General features: G+C 33.2%; 2 protein-coding genes across 2 annotated transcripts; both read right to left on the bottom strand.

The window, feature by feature from the left end:
• Nucleotides 1–2,014: 2,014 nt before the first annotated feature.
• LOC106671397 (mucin-2-like) lies at nucleotides 2,015–8,954 on the bottom strand. Its single transcript, XM_014402290.2, has 3 exons — nucleotides 8,856–8,954; nucleotides 4,030–4,715; nucleotides 2,015–2,184 (listed from the first exon to the last, which is right to left on the bottom strand). The coding sequence occupies exons 1-3, from the start codon at nucleotides 8,916–8,918 to the stop codon at nucleotides 2,103–2,105; spliced, it is 831 nt and encodes a 276-aa protein (XP_014257776.1). The 5' UTR covers nucleotides 8,919–8,954; the 3' UTR covers nucleotides 2,015–2,102.
• A 4,565-nt stretch (nucleotides 8,955–13,519) lies between these two features.
• LOC106672448 (orphan steroid hormone receptor 2) lies at nucleotides 13,520–21,880 on the bottom strand. The gene is made up of 10 exons (XM_014403895.2): nucleotides 21,585–21,880; nucleotides 18,856–18,995; nucleotides 18,594–18,773; nucleotides 18,457–18,524; nucleotides 18,320–18,383; nucleotides 18,083–18,237; nucleotides 17,789–18,006; nucleotides 17,556–17,724; nucleotides 17,201–17,309; nucleotides 13,520–15,961 (listed from the first exon to the last, which is right to left on the bottom strand). The coding sequence occupies exons 2-10, from the start codon at nucleotides 18,962–18,964 to the stop codon at nucleotides 15,699–15,701; spliced, it is 1,335 nt and encodes a 444-aa protein (XP_014259381.1). The 5' UTR covers nucleotides 18,965–18,995; nucleotides 21,585–21,880; the 3' UTR covers nucleotides 13,520–15,698.
• Nucleotides 21,881–22,675: the final 795 nt, after the last annotated feature.

Genomic DNA, 22,675 nt, shown 5'->3' with positions numbered 1-22,675 from the left:
GGCACTAACTACGATCCCTTTCTCCCCGTCTCTTCTTTATCTGCTTTGGCTTTAGTCTCTCCTTGGTTAAGATATGTTTGTAGTAGTAGATTCCCTTTTATCTCACGCCACAAAATCCACTTCTTACTGTTCATCCAATCCACCAAGCTTTTTTCAATTTCACTTTTCCTGTGCAACTCCTGAGAAGTGAATGTTTATGAGATTTGTACTATTGCCAAAATAGCTTTACTTGTTTTATTTAATTACACAGTTTGTAAATGTCACTGAGCACAGATAACGGCAGTTGTAAAGAAAAGCTGTTAACCATAAAGAATGTAAACTTCTTCTTCATAAATAACATTCTTATAAACGTTCTTCAATTATAAAGGACAATGGCAACAAGGTTGGAAATGTTTTCTTCCCCGAGCCTATCCTGGCCTTAGAAAAAGCAACAAATGACGTGAAGTAATCTGAGTTGGAAGGAAGAAGCGTGACATAATGGGCGCGGGGGACCCAGGTCTGTCGTTTCAAAACAATGGACAGATTCAGAGATAGACATCAAGTGTCTTTATGAAAGCCTGACGGACTTCACAGAGAATAATTGTGCGAATCAATGTAGCAAATTAATTACGCTTAAAAATTAACGCTATCTAATCTCGCTAACGTGAATGGCCTCCTGACGCGTATTATTTCCGATACGCCGTTCAGTTATTTGATATATGGTTAACAGACACGACAGTTTTATAACAGTGGAAGATCGTGAAAGCATCTATTTAATCTGTTTTGCTTCTTCGTTAAACACTGTCCATTTATTCTATGTAAAAAAGCAGAAATATGAAATTACTCATTTTTGAGTACACAACGCAAAACGAGATGAGAAATTGAAAAAATACGAAGAACGGGGACGCCATGGCACGTGGAGAATATAGGGGAAACGGGATAAAGTAATACTGACAAGGTCGAAGATAAAGTCAGAACCGGCTCATGCACGACCTGGTTGGGAGTGCAAACGTTGACCACTTTGCTGGGATGAAATGAGACACCTATTAGAGGAATGCGACACACGAAGAATGTACCGAGTGAAAAGGAAGCCCTCCGAATAGAATGTATTTATTAGCGAAAATGGATTGTCTAAAGTATACTGTATGTTAGTAGTGTTTGTGTGTATGAATGTTATCAGGGGGTGATCGGAATATGTTTTTTATAATTTTTTTTTTTTTACTGAATTGAGCTCACCGAAGTATTAGTGTTTATTAGCGAGAATGGAGTATATGTCTAAAATAAATTGTATGTATGAAGTCAGCCCTCGACGCTCTGTATTTTTAGTACGAGAGTGCTTGAGAGGAGTCGTCCAAAATGAATGTATTTATTAGCGAGAATGGAGTATATATCTAAAATGGATTGTATAATAGTAGTGTAATAATGATGTCGGCCGTCATCGAAATATTCAATACTTCGATGGACAATTTTTTTAGTGGTGTATAAATGAAAGCAATCCACCATAGTGAATGTACTTATTAGCGAGAATAAAATATTTCCAAAGTAAATTGTATATCTGTGTATGAATCAAGCCAGGCCTCTTATGGAATATCTGGTACCTCGACGATCCGTATTTTTAGTGGGGATTTAAGAGGGAAGTACGCCGAAGTGAATGTACTTATTAGCGAAAGCCGAAACGCGTCTAATAGCGAGTCAGCCGACCAGGATGATAGGAAACACTAAATGTGTGAATAAATCGCAGACCTTATAAAAAGTAATTAATTCGTTCGAAGAACTTTGAAACTTTAACACTTTGATAATTATTCACCTCCCCTGCGTCTGTCTTTTTCGTTGTTAAGTCCTTGCCTATACGCAAATGAGCTCACGCGATAATTGTCCGCTTGTTTCTTCTGTCTTCCTTTTATTTTAAATAATATAAATTTTTATACTATCCAGTAGAAATAGTTTATTCATGCCGATAACTTCGGGATCACCAGGGGTAATAAATAAATAATAAAAGCAACACAAGGACTTCAACTCGGTCAATTTATTTTGGCAATAAAATATACAATTATTATTATAAACATTTAACTTTTGTCGGTTCGTGTATAAGTCGTTTGTGAAGCGATATACGCCTCTTTTTTTCACAAACCCAGCCAGACTAGAAGTATGCACTTTCTAGCAACGTTCTTCCTTGCAAAATAAGTATTACACCAATTACCACACCTGAAACAAATGGTTAATTTGTGATTATTGCATTGCGGGTAATTTATTTTAAGGATTATTTGAAAAACTCTTCTTTGAGATAGAATTGCAAGCTTGAACAAAAATTTATAACAAACGATTAATCACATTTCCAGCTGAACCTGGGGTTAACAGGGCTGCGTCCTTAGCCATTTGTTATTCTCGCTCTTTATTAATGACCTCCTTGATGCTGTAATTTTCGGAATTCGCTGCCCTAACGTATCAGTTAATTTAAATACATCAAAAATCTTAGTTTTTCGTAGGGGACAGAAAGACGGCAAGATAAGTAAGATTTCTGCTCTATAAATCTGCTCCCAGCTGTCCAAACGGAGCGACGCCGTTCCAAAAAGTCAATGGCAAAACTGAACTGGCGTTCCAGGCTGCGCCGAATATTCGACCGGTCCAAACTCCATCGCGCCACTCCAAATATCTACGGCGCGACGACGGCATGGCGCGTTCGTGAATGGGATTTTTTTTTTAGCGCAGTCTCCGTCTTTCTGTCATTCATTCTCAAAGTCAAAACCGTTTATTCTTTATTGACAATGACATCCAATCGAGATTTTATTGTTGAGGTGATTGAATTCTATAAAAGTTTACCATGTTTATGGAAAGTGGTGGACAATGATTACCACGATAGAAATAAAAGAAATTCGGCCCTCGACCAGATGGTCGACCATTTCAAAACAAAGGATACACATGCAACGAGTGATGCGGTATTGATAACCCCTAGGCGTTGAACAGAAATCGTAGTAGAGAAGTTTTTCGTAGTTCATCCCTGTAACGAGAAATCGTAATAGGCTGCCAACCTTTTATGTGGAGTGATGATTTCTCTCATGACTGTCTTTTGTTTTCTAATCAAAGGGGTAACAAGCTGGAGTAAATAAAAATAAGACGGTTCATCCATCATTAAATAGTTCCTCCAATCAGCGGGTTCAAGGGAAAGATGTGGGTACTACAGCTTCTGTTCAGGAGCCACTTCTGACACCATTCCTCTTCGGTGTTTTATTTTACTTTTTATATATAAACAAACAGCAGCGTAGCACAAGAGATCATCATCCATTTTGAGGAAGTAATTCACTGGATGACGATCGGAGCGACTGGCTGTGGAGCGGTCGTGAATCTCAAATTTCAGGCACTCCAAATGGAGCTGTACGGCTCGGCGCGGTTCCATTTAGAGCGATCGTCCTGGAGCGACCTGTCAAGGATCATTCGAAGGCATTTTTCGAATTCGAACCAATAATAATCTAAGGGGGGGGCGTCGGTGGCCGCAACGGTTTAGACGTTGACACGGCGCTCATCACTGTAAGGTAAAGGTCCCGGGTTCGAATCCAGCGGCCCTGCATTCGAACCCGACATACTTACTAATGGGCTTTTTTCAAAAACACTGGCACCCCGAGTGTTGATATAACCAACCTCTGCTGTTGCGAACCCTCGTTACAAAAAAATCTTAAGTTGTCTACATAATAATTTATGTTGTCTCTTTAAATTCGCAAACTTATCTGCCTATAATCCTCTGATAGATGATACTGCTGAGTCTAGTCACCGTGGAACACCGCGAGGAAGGGCCTATTTCATTTTTTGACTGAGTGTTCCATTCTTTCAAACTCTCGTGTTATCTTTTTGAACTACGAGAGTTTTGAGGGCTAATTCTCCTGATTGTTCAGATCTGGTTGGCTTTGCACTGAAGAACTGCAGCTCATAAGACGGTTTTTTTTGTGTGTGATACTAGCATATGAAATGTATTTTCCTTTTGTAAATAAAATTCTTTTAACAATCATTCATTCATTAGGGGAATTTAGTAGATTCAATTTTTATCAAAATACTTACCAAGATGGATAAATGTACCATGTTGTAGTTGTAGTTGTTGTTATTTTCTTTGTCGGTTTTCTCGTGGATGTAGTGGTCGTGGTGATAGGCATTTCTGTTGTAGTCGTTGGTGGGGGAGTTGTTGTAGTTGGGGTTGTCGTTGTAGTTGTTTGTGTTGTTGTCGTAGTAGGGGTGCTGGTTGTAGTCGTAGGAGGAGGTGTCGTAGGGGGTACAGTTGGTGGCTCGGTGGGAGGCATAGTAGGTGGAATAGTCGTCGGTGGCTCGGTGGGAGGCATAGTAGGTGGAATAGTCGTCGGTGGCTCGGTGGGTGGCGTAGTAGGTGGAATAGTCGTCGGTGGCTTGGTGGGTGGCGTAGTAGGTGGAATGGTCGTCGGTGGCTCGGTTGGTGGTTTGGTAGGTGGAATAGTTGTCGGGGGCAGCGTTGGTGGCATGGTCGGTGGAAGAGTTGTTGGTGGCTTTGTGGGTGGCGGAGTCGTAGGTGGCATCGTTGTCGGCGGCATCGTCGGTGGAGCGGTGATCGGAGGCAAAACGATCGGAGGAGGAACGGTAATAGAGCTCGTACTATTTATAATTATTATGTTGCATCCACCACAATTGTTACAAATCGGGTAACACGGATAAGTCGAAGGAAGCCAAGGATATGGGTACTGAGTGGAATAAGGGGGAAAGGCAATCTGACCGACCACCTGAAATAAGAAAAGAAATTATATAAAATAAAGAATAATTATCATATTGTCTTTGCTATTTCATGCCAATCCACAACAAATAGTTCATCCGACTTTTAGTCTATAGTCTGACTTTTTTATAGTATGTAATAACTTGAAGGTTCTTATTTTTAGCAGGAAGTAAACAAAATGTGCCCACCGAAGTGAATGTATTTATCAGCGGAAATGATGTGTACGCCTAAAGTAGATCTTATATTAGTAGTGCATGTGAGTATGACGTTGTCAAGCCGTCATCGGAATATTCAGTACCTCGACGGTCCTTATTTTTTAGTGCGGAGTGGAACGAAAGTGCCCACCAAAGTGAATATATTTATTAGAGAGAATGGAGTATATGTCAAGACTAAATTGTATATGAGTGAAGTATTTATCGGCCGTCATCGAAATATGCAATACCTTGATGGATCTATTTTTAGTACAATTAAAAAAGAAGTACAAAATGAAGAATAATTATCATATTGTCGTTACCATTTCATGCCACCTACAAAAATAGTTTATGCAATCATTAATAGTCCTATTAAAGATTATCGGCTTTTAGTCTATAGTCAGACTTTTTTTATAGTATGTAATAACTCGACGGTTCTTATTTTTAGTAGGAGGTAAACAAAAGGTGTCCACCGAAGTGAATATATTTATTAGCGAGAATGGATAAATGCCTAAAGGAGATTGAATATAGATAATAGATGATAATATGATGTCAGGCCATGATCGGAATATGCAGTACCTCGACGGTCCATATTTTTAGTAGGGAGTAAATACTAGAATTTTACCGAAGTAAATGTTTTTCTTAACAATAATTAAGTGTATGTCTAAAGCAAATTGTATATTCCTAATGTAGACAGACTTTTTTTAATGAATAAATCTAGTCTAACTTTTAACAAGTTTCGGTTCACTTGTTAACTGGAATATAACTAATAACCTTTCAATAAAAAGGTCGCAAAAATAGTAATTTGTCAAGATTGATCTGACTTTTTCGGCCAATTACAAACTAGCAAAACGGAAAACGCCACATCCGCATTTTTGTTGGTATTTGTATTCAAAATTGGTCAAAGGATGTAATGTGTCATAATTGCAACCAGAGCTGAAAGCTAAAAGGTATTCATTGGGAAAGGTGAAAGCTTTTTTTTTCAACAAAACAAGGGAATTACTTGTTAAACTCTTACGATAGCGCCCATTTAAAATTCACCTGTAAAAATGTGTAGAGATTAGTGACCGTTAATCGATAGTTATTCAGATATCGTGAGATGCGGTCGGGAGTGATGTAGGTTTCAGAAAAACATTTTCTTTATCGTGCCAACGTTTCGATCTTTTATTGAGATCATCTTCAGGGCCTGGGATTTACAAACAATGTTTACATTTAACAAATACATTTAGGATGTGGATAAGTGAATTTATACAATGCAAAATATATTTTATATTCAAACAAAGTATTTCTACTCACTCAAAGTGTTTGTCTTCTGTGTAATTGTGCCATACTTGTGTGTCGTGTTGAGAGTAGTATATATATATATATAGCCGAAGGTCGTGGGTTCGAATCCCGCTCGTGACACTGACTTTTTTATCTCAACTAAAAACCACAATTAATTGAAAGATTATAAACAAGTTAAGTAGTAGGTAAACAAAATTTATAAAAGAACAAAACCGCAAAAAGTATTAATAACAATAAACTATATTTATATAGTTTAGATAATACAACTATATTTATTTCAAAACAGTCTATAAAATTATTGTCTTTAATTTACATTTGAATGTATTAAAATTTAGATGGAAAAAAATGAATATTTGGACATATTTTATTTCCTTCTCTCGTTATTCTATTTATTGTTGAATCAAATACATAATTTGTTTTACAAAAGGGTACACTAAACATAGATGAATGCTTGGTATCATGTATTGGGACATTGAAAGTGATGCATGAAATGAGGTCTCTACAATTTAGCCACCCGTTGATTATATTGTAAAGAAATAAAATATAAAACAGACACCTTCTGTCAGATAGTGCTGGAAAATTATAAAGAAAAAAAGACAGTTCTGAGGATGTAATGAGAGGAAATCGAAAATGAAGGATTCTAATAAATTTATTTTTAATTTTATCTAAAATTCAGAATGAGAAGAAAAGTGTGGATTCCATAAATACAAAAAAGAATGAGACTCGACACATCACTATTTATAAAACATTTATTAGACAATAAAGCATTATATCATCAGGACAGAGTATCTTTAGAAGAAAGTGCCCCTGTTGGAATACTTTAGTAATGATAAATACAGAAAATAATGGGACTCAACGCACCACCTTGGGAGACACCGTTTTCCTGGGTATACTCCTCTGATTAAATATTGCCGTATTTAATCCGAAAGGTTCTAAGATTCCTGAAATTACAGATATGTAACTTGGAGAAACTGGANTGTAAACATTGTTTGTAAATCCCAGGCCCTGAAGATGATCTCAATAAAAGATCGAAACGTTGGCACGATAAAGAAAATGTTTTTCTGAAACCTACATCACTCCCGACCGCATCTCACGATATCTGAATAACTATTCACCTGTAAGCTAAGTTTCGTGAAACACGAAAATTATTTATCTAGTATAATATGCCTAATTTTTTAATCAAGTTATCACAGAAATTATCAAATGGACAATTCCACCTGTTAAGTAACCAAGGCAAGCGGTGAATACATTATCAATGAATATCTTTTATTTAACCAATTTATAATTTGAACTTTACTTTTCGGTCCGCCTATCCTCGCCGGGTCGGTCAGTGCTCGTAAAGCAAAATAGTTAGTAGTCTATTAAAAAAAATAAAAATTTAATTCTCCCTTTTTTTTCACCCTTACAAAACCTAAACATTACGGACATAGGCCCGACAAGAAACAATCCATCTTAACGTTGTATTTGGATAAAACACAAGGAGTTATGAATTTTTAACTGGAACACAGGACACGGGAGAAAAAAAATTGCATGGCTAGCACAAAATTTTCTAGTTTGTTTGCGATAAAAATTCGTATTTTGGGGCTTCAAGGGGTGCTTTAAACGGATCCGTTTGTTGTTTTTTTTTTTTTGTTTTTTTTTTAATAAAATTCTTTTGACCTACTTTAATGTGTATTTTCGTTTTTGTATCTTTTCATACATCTAATCTCTATTATACGACCCTGCATATCTTTGTCTTATCCTAGATTTTTTTTAAATGTGTAAGTTTGAAATACATGCAGAAGAAAGGCACTTTGTTCTCTGCTCCTAGAGCCCTTTGGCAAGAACTCTCGGCAATATTCCCAATGTTTTTTGACCTAGAATCACCAAAAAAAGTTTCATTAAAAACGGTGCTACCACGTCCCTAGCCTCCCCTAGTGAAAAAGAAAAAGATAGGAAAAGAAGAAAGATTTCCATGGAATAAAAAAAACTCAATTCATGTGGCCTACATTTACTTAGATTGTGCTTTAAAAAAGTCCTGTCTATATTGATTTTTTATTTTTTTTTATTTACCTATTAAACTATAAAACGTGTTGGCCGAGTGTAGGTTTAAAATGATACTGATTCTATTTAACAAAAAATATATAGTAAACAAATCAAGAAAAACAGTGAAATTTTACTTTATGTTTTAATAAATTTGGGAGGGGGCGTCGGTGGTCGCAACGGTTTAGGCGTGACACGGCGCTCATCACTGTAAGGTAAAGGTCCCGGGTTCGAATCCAGCGGCCCTCCATTCCCGACATACTTTCAAATGGGCTTTTTTTTAAAAAGACAGCACCCCGAGGGTTGATATAACCTCTGCTGTTGCGAACCCTCGTAAAAAAAATAATAATAAAAAAATAAAGAATAAAGCCATATTTTAAGTTGGTTTTAAAAATTCCGACAAAAAGGTGCTATATTTTTCTCTAGAGAATTAAAAAGTGCTTTTTATAAATCTTCCTAAGTGCTTACTTTGCATTTTAGGCAAAATTGATCTCGCCTCATAAAAAAAAGTTTGATTCAATGTTTATGTCTTAAACACAATGCTTAAATTGACGTAGCGTGGTTATTTTTCCGGTAAAGCAAACACACAGCACTCACGAGGTCATTTGAAAACTGTCAGGGGCAAATTAAAAAGGCGCATTGATGAATCTCACCACTTCACTTTGCAAGAAAGCTAAGACGAGAAGGAGAAGAGCAAGCATTCTTTTCAGTCCCATTCCATTAGGCAAAGTGAGCCAATGTCCAGTACGATTGCGGCGACAACCTTCTGTTTGACTGGGAGAAAAAAATATCGCTGACATAATATAACAGGAAATAAACAGAAAGCGTTTCCGATGTACTTCATACGAGATGAGTTCAATGTCAGAAATAATAAAATCGTAACAACTGATGACTAACCGTCATTTATAATCAAATAGGGTCATTACCGGAGGCGAATAAATAATATTTTACCACCTACGACTTTTTCTAACGTTAAAAACGATTTTATGTGTAATTTGGTCGTGATCATTTTGGCGTGTCAGACGCATTTCGCCATCCTCAGTTTGTTTGTGAGATTCTGTTAAGTCTCTTTTATAAGATCGTGTGAGGTGGGGTGCGTGTGCAAAGCAGCTTTTTTCCGTCTTATTAACTTTTTTTACTTTGAATTAACCCTTTTTCATTTCAAATTAGCCCTTCTTTCTTTTTTTATGAACCCTTTTTAATTTCAGATTAACCTTTTTTGATTGACACTTTCTTTTCAACTTAATTCCTGTTTTTACTTCTCATTAACTCTTTTTAATTTCAAACTAACCCTTCTCTTATTTTGTAACTTAAATTAAAACTTTTAACTTCAAATTAACGCTTTTTAATTTCAAATTAACGTTTTTTAACTTCACATTAACCTTTTTTACTTTCAAATTAACCCTTATTAACATCAAATGAAACCTTTTAATTTGAAATTAACCATTTTTAACTTCAAATTAACTTTTGTAAATTTAAAATTAACCTTTTCAAGTTCAAATTAACTCTTTCTTTAAAGCATTAAAAAATCTTGGGAAATAGTATGATTATAAGCATGTAAAGTAAAATTCCTGTACATTTGAGAAATTTTTTACATATGGTCTTCTAAGAGACAAATTATTTTATATTTAAAAATAATTCGCAAATTCAAAGGAATTTTAGTTTACACGCTTATATCATATCATGTAAGTTTCTTTAATGCTTTAAAAAAACGGTTAATTTGAATTAAAAATGTTAATCCGTCAAATTACCCCTTTTTAACCTCAAATTAACCGTTTTTAACGACAAATTACGACAAGCTTTTTTTATGCTCTTCTAAGAGCCCAATTATTTAATGTTTAAAAAAACTGAAAAAATACAGGAATCTTACTTTATAATTTCATTTCATACCATCATCATTTGAAATTATAAAGGGTTAATTTGAAATTAAAAAGGATAATCAGCCAAATTAACCTTTATAACTTCAAAATTAACATATTTTAACAATTAACTCTTTTTTATTATTTCCCGTTTTTATGCATTTCTTCTCAACCGTCAAAAATTTAAAATAATAATAAACAGATAACTAATTAAAAAACTCTTTTTTGATTCAAATTAAACTTTTTTAAGTTCCAATTAATCCTTTTTAAAATTCAAATTAACCATGTCCAATTTCCAATTAGCTCTTTTTACTTCACGTTGACCATTTTTATTTCAAATTAACCATTCTTTTTTTAATTCAAATGAACCCTTTTTTATTGCAAGTTGATCCCTTTTAACTTTAAATAAACCCTTTCTTTAAAGCATTAAAAAAAGTTAAATTATTATTGATTAATTTTAATCTCAATTAATTTTCATGTAGTATTATAGAACCAATTTTACATATTTTTTCAAATTCTCAAATAAAAAGAAAAATCCTTCATTCTTACATTTAATTTTATATATTTTTTTTATTTTAATTAATTTACATATGGTCTTATAAGAGCCCAATTATTTTATATTTAAAAAAACTATCGCAAATACACAGGTATTTTACTTTACATACTTACATTTTTACACAGTTTTTTTTAAATGCTTTAAAAAAAGTATTAATTTGACGTTAAAAAGGGTTATTGATTACTGACTTCAACTGCACACACGTTTACAGAATTGAACTTCTTGCAATCCGCCGACAGTACGAGCTTTTGTAATGTACAATAAATTACCGGGAGACCTCGAGAATCACCCATCTCGGATGTTGGGTTTGTCCGTCCAGCCACCGAGGTTGGGATCTGGGGGCTATCAGCAGCAGATCATTTCAACCCCCAACGCAATCACTTCCTACAATTAAACTCATTAATTCTCTCACTCTCACTTAAATATATTCTTCATATTTACGTACCATTCACTCAGGGTAGTTGTGTACTTGATATTGCACTTCACTCTTCCCACCTATTATATGACCAACCTAATTTAAGGGACGATGGGGTACTCAATATTCCGTCACCGGCCCTCTCACACTACATATTCACTCTCAACACACGCTAGGTTCACAAAACTATCATTACTATATACAATACACAACCCTGTTTCCTCAAAGAATCAGAACAGGGGACCAAAATACTCGCTGCCGTGCTCAAGCACAATTCTCATATCGGGTGAAATTCCTATGCGCTCTCTATATGGAGCCAAGGAATTGCACCCTTCAATTAGGTGGAACAAATCGAGCGAATTTTCTCTGGCAGGATCCGTGCGGGCTTTGGCCCAAAAGTAAGGGTCCATGTGTCAACCTCGCATGGCCTATTCTTATTCGGGGTGAGGATGACCCTTCTTCTATGAGTCTGGTCCTCCGAGGGGCCTCCTATCGACAGTGCTCTTGATACCCGAAAGACCACCGTCGCTACCTTCTTGTAATCATTTATTTTTTATTGCATTTTTAGCATGAGGGGTACTGATTGCGGTGGTTGTGCTGAGGTTGCCTTAGCCGGTCTTGGCCGCCTTTTCATTACCCTCCCGACGTACGTGTCCAGGTACTCAGATAACAACCACCGTTCGCATACAATTCCGCCGTGTAAATGTTACATAAAGGGTTAAATTTAAGTAAAAAGGGTTAATTTGAAATTAAAAAAGATTAATTTGCAGTTGAAAAGGATTAATTTGAATTAAAAAGGTTAATTTGAAATTAAAAAGGTTATTTTACAGTTAAAAAAAGGTTAAGTTTACAATTTAAAAAGTTAATTCAAAATAAAAAAGGTTAATTTGTAGTTAAAAAAGGTTAATTTGAAATTTAAAAAAAAAGGTTATTTGAAGATAGAAAAGGTTAGTTTGAAGGTAAACACGTTAATTTGAAGTTAGAAAAAGTTAATTTGAAGGGAAAAAAGGACCCATTTGAAATAACAAATGATAAATATTATGTTATAAAAGGTTACTTTTAAATTAAAAAGGAGTTAATTTGAAGTTAAAAAGGGTTAATTTGGAATAAAAAAGTTAATTTGAAATTAAAAAGATTAATTTGAAATTAAAAAGGTTAATTTGAAATTAACAAAAGGTTAAATTTGAATTAATAAAAAGTTAATTTGAAATTATTGGAAGGTTAATTTGCAGTTAAAAAAGGTTAAGCTGACAATTAAAAAAGTTATTTTGAAACCAAAAAAGGTTAAATTGTATTTAAAAAAGGTTAATATGAAATTAAAAAAGTTTATTGGAATTAAAATGGTAATTTCAAGTAAAAATAGTTAATTTGAAATAAAAAAGGTTAATTTGAAGTACAGAAGGTTTGAAGGTAAACACATTAATTTGAATTTAGAAAAAGTTAATTTGAAGATAAAAAAAGGGTTCATTTGAAATTAAAAATGAGTTAATTTGAAGTTAAAGGGGTTAATTAGATTAACAGGGGTTCATTTGAAGTTAAAAAGGTTAATTTAGAATTCAAAAAAAGTTAATTTGCAGTTAAAAATCATTAAGTTGATAATAAAAGAGGTTAATTAGCAATTCAAAATAGTTAATTTGGCCAAAAAAGCTATGTAAACAACAATACCCCTGGTTTCTCTTGTACCAAAAACTTGGTCACAATTCTTATATCAGAAGGTGGCACTCGTACACACTCTCTGGAGCCAAAGAACGACACGCTTCGATTGAATGGGACAAACTGAACAACCTTTCTTGTCACGCCAAGCGCATACACAACCTTTGGGCTCAAAAGCGTGTGTCCTCATGTCAACCACGTACGACCAATTCTAAGTCTGTTTAGCACGATCTGCAAGTCAGCCTCCCCGAGGGCCTCTTGCCTGCAGAAGCTTCTCACATTCAGTCCACAAAGACACACTGAAGATGGCGAAATTACAACGAACAAATTACAAGTAAAATAAGTATAAGTGTCAGATTAATAAACAAGTTTGTATTTAAACATATATAAAAATTCTAGTTCTATATTAAAGTTTTTACTGAGTTTTTTTAACAATTCATTTATTAATTTGAGGGCATTAATTGAGTTGGACAAATAATTAATTTACTTGAAAGAATTTTTATTGAATTGAATTTTTACAGTTTTAGGCAATGAACAATTATCACAATACAAAATATATTAAAATCTAAGTTACTCAACTAAACTAATAAATAATTTATTGTTCAATATTATTGTCAACAAAGCTTTTTTTTATATATATTTATATTGTTACAGTTTTAATTAGTTTTATTGTCCTGTTTAACATTAACATATAAATTAATTTAACAAAAAAGTTTGAATAAATACTGATAAATCAAATAATACAATTAGTTAAATATATATTTATATTGGACAATGACTAATATATAAAATAAATAAGTTTTAAGTAGCAAGGTCCATAAATGTTGTGTAAAGTAGTTTTCACAATTCCCCGGTGTGAACAAAAACATGATAAAGAGATCAGTTGGAACATCAATGGCTGTAACATATTTTTTGTTATGAAAATATCCTGTGTGAATACATAATATGGTAGAGATCAGTTGGAAATATATCGACAACTGTAACGTTTAATAAAAATAAATACAACTTCGTCTCAGAAAATATAATGTCTCAAAATATTTTAAATACTATTGCCCAATAAACCTATTAAGTACAATAATTAATCTATATCTCGTATTACATTACGAAAATTAAGTATATACTTTGTGATCTGACAACAGGTGTACAACCACAATAAACATGTTTTTACTTTATCAACAGAAAATATGATAAATAATCTATGTTATTGTCAGACCTCTTATTTTATTGTCTTTGGACACATTGCACATAGTAATAATAATATAATTTGTATATAAAAATGACTGATTTTGCTATATCTACCAACATTTTAAATTCAAATTTTCATTTGAAAAATATAATTTGTCACATTATATTGTTTGGGGTATATTTCAAGAAACGTTAACTGGTACCGACCAAGGAAAACCATCTCTCTAATTTACGCCTTTATGGTTAATAATATATATAAAACTTATGAGCTTTGGTAGACTAGGATTACAACAAAATTAGTTTTGTGATATGAGTAGTTCCGAGCATTGTAACGGGATGTTATCAATCACAAAACTACAGCAAACAGAAACAAAATGTCGGCCGAATAATTTCCTGCTCACAAAACCTATAAGTACATTTCTTTATACAAAATATGTTTCAAGACGATTTAACAAATTATTCTAGATTATATAAATAATTATACTTACATCAATTATTGTCTTAAAATTCATTTTATCGTACAACCCCAAATTTGCCTAATGACAACTAAGGAAATATATATATATCTCCACACCAATGAAAAAATAACACAATAATAATAATAATAATACAACTTTCATTCTAGAAGTAATTATTCTAGAATTTAAAACAAATGTAATAAATTAGTGCGTTGTAAGAGATATTTTGATGAATCGTAAATTTGTATTTTTACAAGAAATAAATACACATATTACCTGTATTTGCAAAATTTTTGTTTCGAGTGCCAATCTTAAAATAAAACTTTGCAAAATATACAAGACCCTGTAAAACCTCTAACTTTTGTTTATGAACAGTAAAGAATAATAGATCGTACCCTGTTCATATAAAAACAAACCTAATTTCAAGGTTGAAAGGAGTGGTGAAAAATTAAAAAATATATTAACATGATTTTAAATAGAGGTAATTCTGGTAAAAGTACTATTCAAATTAAATTGTATAAATAAAACATTAAGAAGAAGGTATAATAAAAACACTTATGTTCGATTTGTATAAGGTTTTGCACCATGAAAAGCTCTCTCTCGAGTAACATTGATTAAAGGATGTATTGCAGCAATGGACAAAAACAGCCCTTACAAATAACATTAAAAAAAATTCAACTTTTTACTACTATTGTTTTGTACTTACTTACTACATTCTACAAATTATCAAATTAAAACTTAATCAAAATCAAATAATACTAGTGCAAAATAACTATTTGGAAAAGAAAATTTTTAAAGATAAATATCCAACGCTACACCAAAATAATTCACATAAATATAAATTAAAAGCTCTAACACTTATCAACTAAAACAAACAAAAAACGATCCTTTTTAAGCAGAAATCAACTTTGATTTGGTAGAATATTCAACAAATATATCGTTTAATAACCTGAACTGTAGCAGCATTTATCTGCAATATATTAAACTAAAAACAGAATATAAAATGAATAATTATCACATTTGGATATTTAAATGGGTACATTTTTTTTTATTATGTTAAAAACATGTTAATTAAGATGACAAAGGCTAAAAACGTAAAAAAATACGTTAAATATTGCCCATAACATCCTTCAATAACTTTGAATTTTTAAAAAACCATTCTGTCTTACTTTTTCACTTCGATTTATTGCACATACATAACTCACTCCTATAAAGAATATAATAAAATGTTTTATTTAAATCCAAATGGAAGCAAAACCAACAAAAACAAAAAATTAAGGGAAAAATAGTTACTTGCTTAAGTACAATATAAATAAGGCTGTCAACTGTTTGTCAATATGATCATCTCCAAAATGACATGCCAGCAAAATTTAATTATTTTGTTCATTCACAAAATCAATGCTTTCCATTTTAAGAATAAATGGAATAATGTTATCTATATCACATTGATCGCCAAGGCCTGGGAAAAATATCTGTTCCATGATATGCCGGTTCAAAGCTCTTAATGGAGGCAAACGGAGAAGTAATCTTGCAAATCTGTTAGAATTGACATCGCCTATTTGTTCTCTGAGTTCTTGAAAAGCTTTCTCTTGCAATTCTGACAACTGTCGCCTTATGTGTAAACTGGGGTTGTCTGTAATTTTTAAAAAAAAAAAAATCAAGACAATTGCATTGAAATAGTTTATTTGTATTTTTTCCTCTCTACTAATTAGTTGGGGTTAGGAATGGGTTAGGTTATGTTGTATTAAGTAGGGTTAGAGTTAAGATTAGATTAACATTATAAAAAAATATTAGCGTTTATTAGAAAAGTTGATTATGGATATTTAGATCCATGATTCATATATCAAAACAAGGGTACAATTGATTAGAATAGTTTATTTGTATTTCTTCCTCAAGTAGGTTTCAAATATGAGTCATTAAACTCAAACTCGATTTTGGATGTAAGCAACAAATTCCAATTTTAACAACAACAAAAATAACGATATGCACATTTGCATTGGCACATTAAATTATTAACTTTTTTTTTGGTGTTTCTTCAAGGTCAAAAAATGTAAGACTTTCTTGCCAATGAGAAAAATGTGATTCAAATTTGCTAATTATTATTTCTTATTTTCCTTTGTGGTGGGCAAAATGGAAGGTGTAGTTATTATTTTAAGTGACCTTTTATCACCTACTGTGCCTTTTTTTTACTATAAACTAACATCATTTAAATTAACATAAACAAAAATATATGAACTTTTTAAATATTTTAGGGAAGGTTGGGTTAGGGACGTGTTAGGTTAGGTTGGGTTGTATTAGGAAGAATTAGAGTTAGTATGGGTTAGTATTAGGTTAAATTGTATTAGGTAGAGTTAGATTAGGTTATATTAGTTAGGGTTAAGATTGGGCTAGGCTGTAGTGCATCAGGTTAGGTTAGGTTGTATTAAGAGAGTTTAGAGTAAGATTAGGTTGTATTCAGTAAGCTTGAGGTAGGTTAAGTTATATTAAGTAAGGTTAAGATTAGATTAGGTTGTATTAAGTAGAGTTAGGGTTAGGGTTAGAGTTATGTTGTATTAGGTAGGGTTAGAGTTAGGTTTGGTTAGAGTTAGAGATGAGTTAGATCATATATCCATGATTCAATGTTTTCTCATGAAGTGGAAAAAATATTCTTGTGTGCAAAGTGTATCGCCCAAGGCAACTTATTACATCTTAAAATACAAATTATGTGAGATGTGTTGGAGACTATCAAACTACAAATAATTGTAGTAATTTGATCATCCCACAGTCTGACTATTATGTCAAGCATGAAAACGACGCCTTCATGGGCCATGAACAACCTTAAATATTAACAATAATTATGTAATTTTTTTTTTTTTTTTTTTTTTTTTTTTACCTGGGCTGAATAGAGCAATTAATTTCAAATAAGCATATTCGTGATCGTCCACATTTAGAGCAACCATAGAGCCAACAAAATCTTGAAGTGAAAATATATGTTCGGTAACCTGAAAAACAAGCAATAAATTAATCTTTTTTTTTTTTTTTTTTTTTTTAATTACAACATTATTTTAATTCATCTTCTCATTAAAGATATTAAATATATTAGACATTCATGGTTTAATGGTTCTAAATTGATCACAAAAAATAGTAACGAAAATAATCTGTTGAAAAACTGTATGCTAAATACTTCATTAATTATAATTTTCAAAAATATATGCACATACATAGATGGTTTATTAATTAATACTCACTGCCTTTACTTTGGAAGAAGAAATTTTCTGTTGTGCTACAGAACTTTGGAGATGATTGATGATAGATAAAATAATCGTAGGAAGAGCTAAGACTTGGGCACACTGAGAGAGTCCCAACGTAAACAGTTCACTCCAGCACCCTTTGATGAGTGATACTTGCGTATCCATGCTGTAATCAGTAATATATATTGTAATTAAAATAAAAGAATCTAATCATAGGCTAAATAGCATACTTCAAAATTTGGAATGCGGGTACATTTCGCACCCAATGCACTGAGAGAAAAAGTAGTCTTGATGCACTTTCATAAATGTAATGTACATCAGTGTAAGCAGGCATTGGCGATGGGCTTTGAATTTGGAAAATGAATGCGTTATCATCTAGTAGCCGTCCATCAAATTGTAAATTTTCCATTTCTTCATCGTCGGAGTTCCCAAAGTTACCGTTCATGCCCTATTTACAAAAATTAAAATCAATAAAAAAATAACTATAAATAAAACCATACCGATCTACACTAACGAATACAAACCAATTTAGTAGCTATTTCCATTGCTGAGTTTATCATTGACTTGCTATCTTGTCCAGGTCCTATTGATTCAATCAAATCACTATCAGAAGACTCATCATAGTTACTATAGTCGTAATTTCCAATAATGTTTGATGATTCCTGTTTAATATACCCATCTGGAAAAGAATTTCAGATATGGCATTTTATCATTTTGTATATAAAGATACATAATACAAACATATATTTGTTTATACATACCTGAATATAAATTGTATGGTAAAGAATTGTAAACTCCATAATTTGATTGACCGATATTGGAAGGCTGTGTTAAAGATTTCTTTAATAAGTGTATTTGTTGTTTAATACTACAATGCTATTAACTCTATTTTACTTACATAAAATGGACTGCTATGGTTGGGAAATTCTTTTTTAACAGAAATGGGCTTCCTCTCATGTTGAACAGCTGAAAATGATGAAATTATATTATCATAGATGATTATTTGATTTTATTTAAAACAGCTGTCAAACTTACAATCACTTCGCATTCCCATAGTGAGGCATTTTTGAAGTCGGCAGTATTGGCATCGATTTCTATGATGTTTTGTTACTTCACACTGCTGGTTGCCCCTGCATTGATAGCCTAATCTTTTCCGTATGCTTCTTTTGAAGAACCCTTTACACCCTTCACAACTTATTGCACCATAATGTCTCCCTAAAAATTAACAATAAAGCCCTCGCATTATTTATATTTAAAAGTTGTTCCACTGGTGTTACAGTCACATTTAAATACGCACCAGAAGCTCTGTCACCGCACACGACGCAAATCTCCACTCCTAGGCAGAGTGAGTGAATTTTATCAGAATTTGCATTCATGATCCCACTGGATTCAGCATGTTTTTCCATATTCACGCGTAATCCGAATAGACTAGCCTTTCTAAAAACCAAATGCATACAGCCATATATTATGATGTTAAGCAATTAAAAATAATAATAAATAAAAATAAAATTATTACATTCCCCTCAAAAGTATTAAAAAAATTGAAATATCAGTTTTGCACTTTTAATTAAGGGTGGGCTCTGCAAGTTGGTCTTGGGTCCTTTTGGGTGTTCAGGGGGGGAGGTGATTAAACTTCTGGGTATAAAATTGCGTGATGGATGTGGTCTACAGAGAGAACACATTTATCAGGCGTCTTCTTGAAAGAAGGATAAAGGCAGAATAGCTAAAGGTCTGGTTGTCCGCCTGTAGTTGACTTCAATTAATGGTATTATTTATTACTAAGATTTTAAGACTATGGCAACAAGCTAAGCCAAAAATAAACATGAAAGATTCTTTTTTCAGTTTTTAAAATCAAAGAAAACAGGAAGCATTCTCTGTATAATTTAGGGGCTTATGAAGATTGTTATCAGTTTGAGGCAATCTGCTCAGTTTTACGTGAATTTAAAGAGAATATTTCTACAAAAATATATTTTAGATTCATTAGTATAGTTTTCAACTTATCATTTTAACATTTGCTACTTATTAAAGTAATTTCAATTAATTAATTTTAATGTTGGCTGTAATTAATTACTTATCTACTTATCTCTTATCTTCTAAACCATTTTAGAAATTTATGCCAATTACAGACTAAACTCACCAATTCTCTCATACCTAAACTGTAGCATACTAAGCGTATTTATGTTTTTTTTTAAATAAACCGCATATAATAAAGACATACTTTCATTCCTATTTTCACACCACTCCAGTAGTGGCATTGGACCACTTGACAATCTTCACCTTGTCACTAAGTATGTAATGAAAAAAAGTCAGTCTTTTACAAGCTTAATATTTCACCATCAAACTTTACGGCTCTAAACGTGGACCAAGATGTGCATGGATGATTTTTTTTTTTTTTGAGATCTTTGGAAAGAAAAGTGCTCTGAAAGATTTTTGGTGCAGTTTGAACGGATGGTCGTGGGCAAATCATACAAACAGGGAGTTGAAAGTTTTCAACCAGAAACCAAATATTGTGGATGAAATAAAAGCGAACCACCTCAGGTGGGTTGGCCATGTAGAAAGGAAAATGTAAATGCATGTAAACAGTAAGCAAATCTCAGCCAACGAAAGACAACCAACCACTTTGTTGGTCATGATTTGCTCAGAGTGTACGGAAGGCGAAATCAGAGCCAACGAAACGCTTGGCTGTGGTCAAGGTTTGGACTTCTGGTGGTAACTTTAAAAGTGTTGAATTGTTGACTGTAATTTCACATGGTCGAATCCCTTGGTCCCAACCTATTGGTTTGATAAGGATAAGCCAAGCATAGACAATGTGATGGCGACAAAAGTTCAACCTGATATTGTTTGTCTTTCATTGGTCAAAATTTGCTTAGTGTATACGCACCTTGAAGACAGTAAGTCAGGTAAGTCAGGTGGTAGTTCTATGTGGAAGAAATGGAAAGTTGGACAACGAGGACAACGTCAGAAAAATGCAGATCGGACGATGGAGGAGACATAAGAACAGAATAGACGAGGCCAGCATTGTAGAGGAGGCCAGGGCCCTTCAAGGGCTGTAGTAAAGGAGTGGTAGTAGTAGTAGTATTAAATAAGTGAGGGTATGAATGGGTTTGGTTTTAGAAAATGAGTGCATTGAGGACTGAATTTATATAGCTGTTGATAGCCCCTGGAGGCCGACCTAGGAGGCTAGACGATTAAGACGTGTAGACCAACAACCTGAGGTGAGTAATTCTTAAGGCCTGCCAGTAATTTATTGTAAATTACAAAAGCTGGAGTTGTCAGTGGACACGAAAAGTATTAGGCTCATCTGTACATGCATGAGCAGATTTGTCCATATAAAAATCAGTAATTATTAACACCTACTGAAGGCACTAAAATGCCATGTTTAACAGGAGTGTCAATGATTGCAAAATAATATGTCTGTGAATAAAAATTACGCACTGGTATGATACCACCTGCTACATTGATTCCAACCTGTTGAATGTTGATATAGATTAATCCATATTTGCTTAGTGGGGATCCATCAATTATCTCAACCCAATCATTAATCAATTATCTCAACCAAAAAATTCAGATAAAAAAATAATTAATTGGAATATAGATTAATGTTGTGCGATAAATTGCGAGTAATTGAACAATAGCAGACATTTATTTGATATTTTTAATTAATCATTCGCAAAGGGTTTGAAAAATATGAAAAAACCATAGAACATATGCTTAATTTTAATTGTCAAATACGGATTATAAGAAGAGAAGGGGATGGATTAAAATCGAAAAAACGAAAGAGAAGGACTTTCAAAACATTTAAATACCTTTAATAATGAATAATAATAAAGTAAAATACGACAAATTTTGCCCAATTTAGAAACAGATGTCGGGTGACAAGTGAGGGCAGAATAACTGGTTTTGCCATGGAAAGTCCCCCGGGGCTTGACAAATCTGTCAAGTAGGAGGGTTGGAAATGGATAAATTGAGAAATCGTTTTAAAAATTGAAATCGTCCTTTTTTTAAAGGAACTTTTTTTCTACTCACGTGAGGTTGAAATTCAAGCGAGGCGAATTTCCTGCAGGTTTACGCAGCGAGTCCGTCTGTCCATTGTCGCGGGTCCGGGTCCAGCCGTCCTCGCCCGCAGTTCCACTTTCCGAAATTAAAAAGAAAATCGAAAACTTTTCGGGAAAAAAAACTTAAAAACAAACCCGAACCAAAATCTTACGGCAAACGAATTGAAAAAGAAAACAAGAAGAGAGAGGAACTGTGGAGAAACGGAGGTTCTAAACCTGTTTTCCGGCCCATTAGGGCTGCCAACCTTCAACGAAAGTCTCGATCGGCGTCCATTTTAAATTTAAATTTAAATTCCAAAAATCAACCACTTAAAAAAACACTTTAAAAACTCAATAAAATAAAAACTAAACAAAAGTATATTCCTTATTCTCTCTTCTTTTCAAAATATAAAAGTTCCTTCGTGACGGTTGCCCCTCCACATCCAGCCCCGAATTTTCTCAGCAATAAAAATTAATCAAGTAAAAAAACTGTATTCAACTAATTTAAAAAATAACTATGAACGCCGAAATAATAAAAAACATTAAATGACAAAAATGCACTATTTTTCTCTATTTTAGAAATTACCGTAACTCTTTGCAAAAATCTTCAATCTAAATAATAATAAGAAGAAAGTGTTAGTGTTGGTTGCGTCAGACAGCCAGGCAATAAAGGCAACTACCTCATCGGTAGACATTGAGCCAAACAGCAAAGTTACCCTTGTTTGAGTACCAGAGCATAAATGAAAAGAGAGCAATGAGGAAGGAATGTTCAGTACCTATTGGCCCTAAACTTTTTTGCAGCATACCAAATTTCCAAAAAAGTAAATCTATCAAAAATAAGTGTTCAATGGAAAACTCCAGGACAGAGACATGCGAAAAATTTCATCGCAGAAACTAACATCAGGGCTCCTAAATCTTGGGCGTGTTAGAACTAAAATAATAGTTGGACTACTAACTGGACACTGCAGACTCCGGAGGTATATAGAAATCGGAATGGCAAGAACAAAATATGCAGTTATTGCCAGGAAGAAAAACAAAAAAACAAAAAAAACAGAAACATGGCCTTTGTGTGATGACAGGAGT

This window comes from Cimex lectularius, unplaced genomic scaffold (genome assembly GCF_000648675.2).
Source record: "Cimex lectularius strain Harlan isolate CLEC.00 unplaced genomic scaffold, Clec_2.1 scaffold160, whole genome shotgun sequence".
NCBI lineage: Eukaryota > Metazoa > Arthropoda > Insecta > Hemiptera > Cimicidae > Cimex > Cimex lectularius.
The sequence above is the reverse complement of the archived record's forward strand: the minus strand, read 5'-3'. Positions and strand labels throughout refer to the sequence as shown.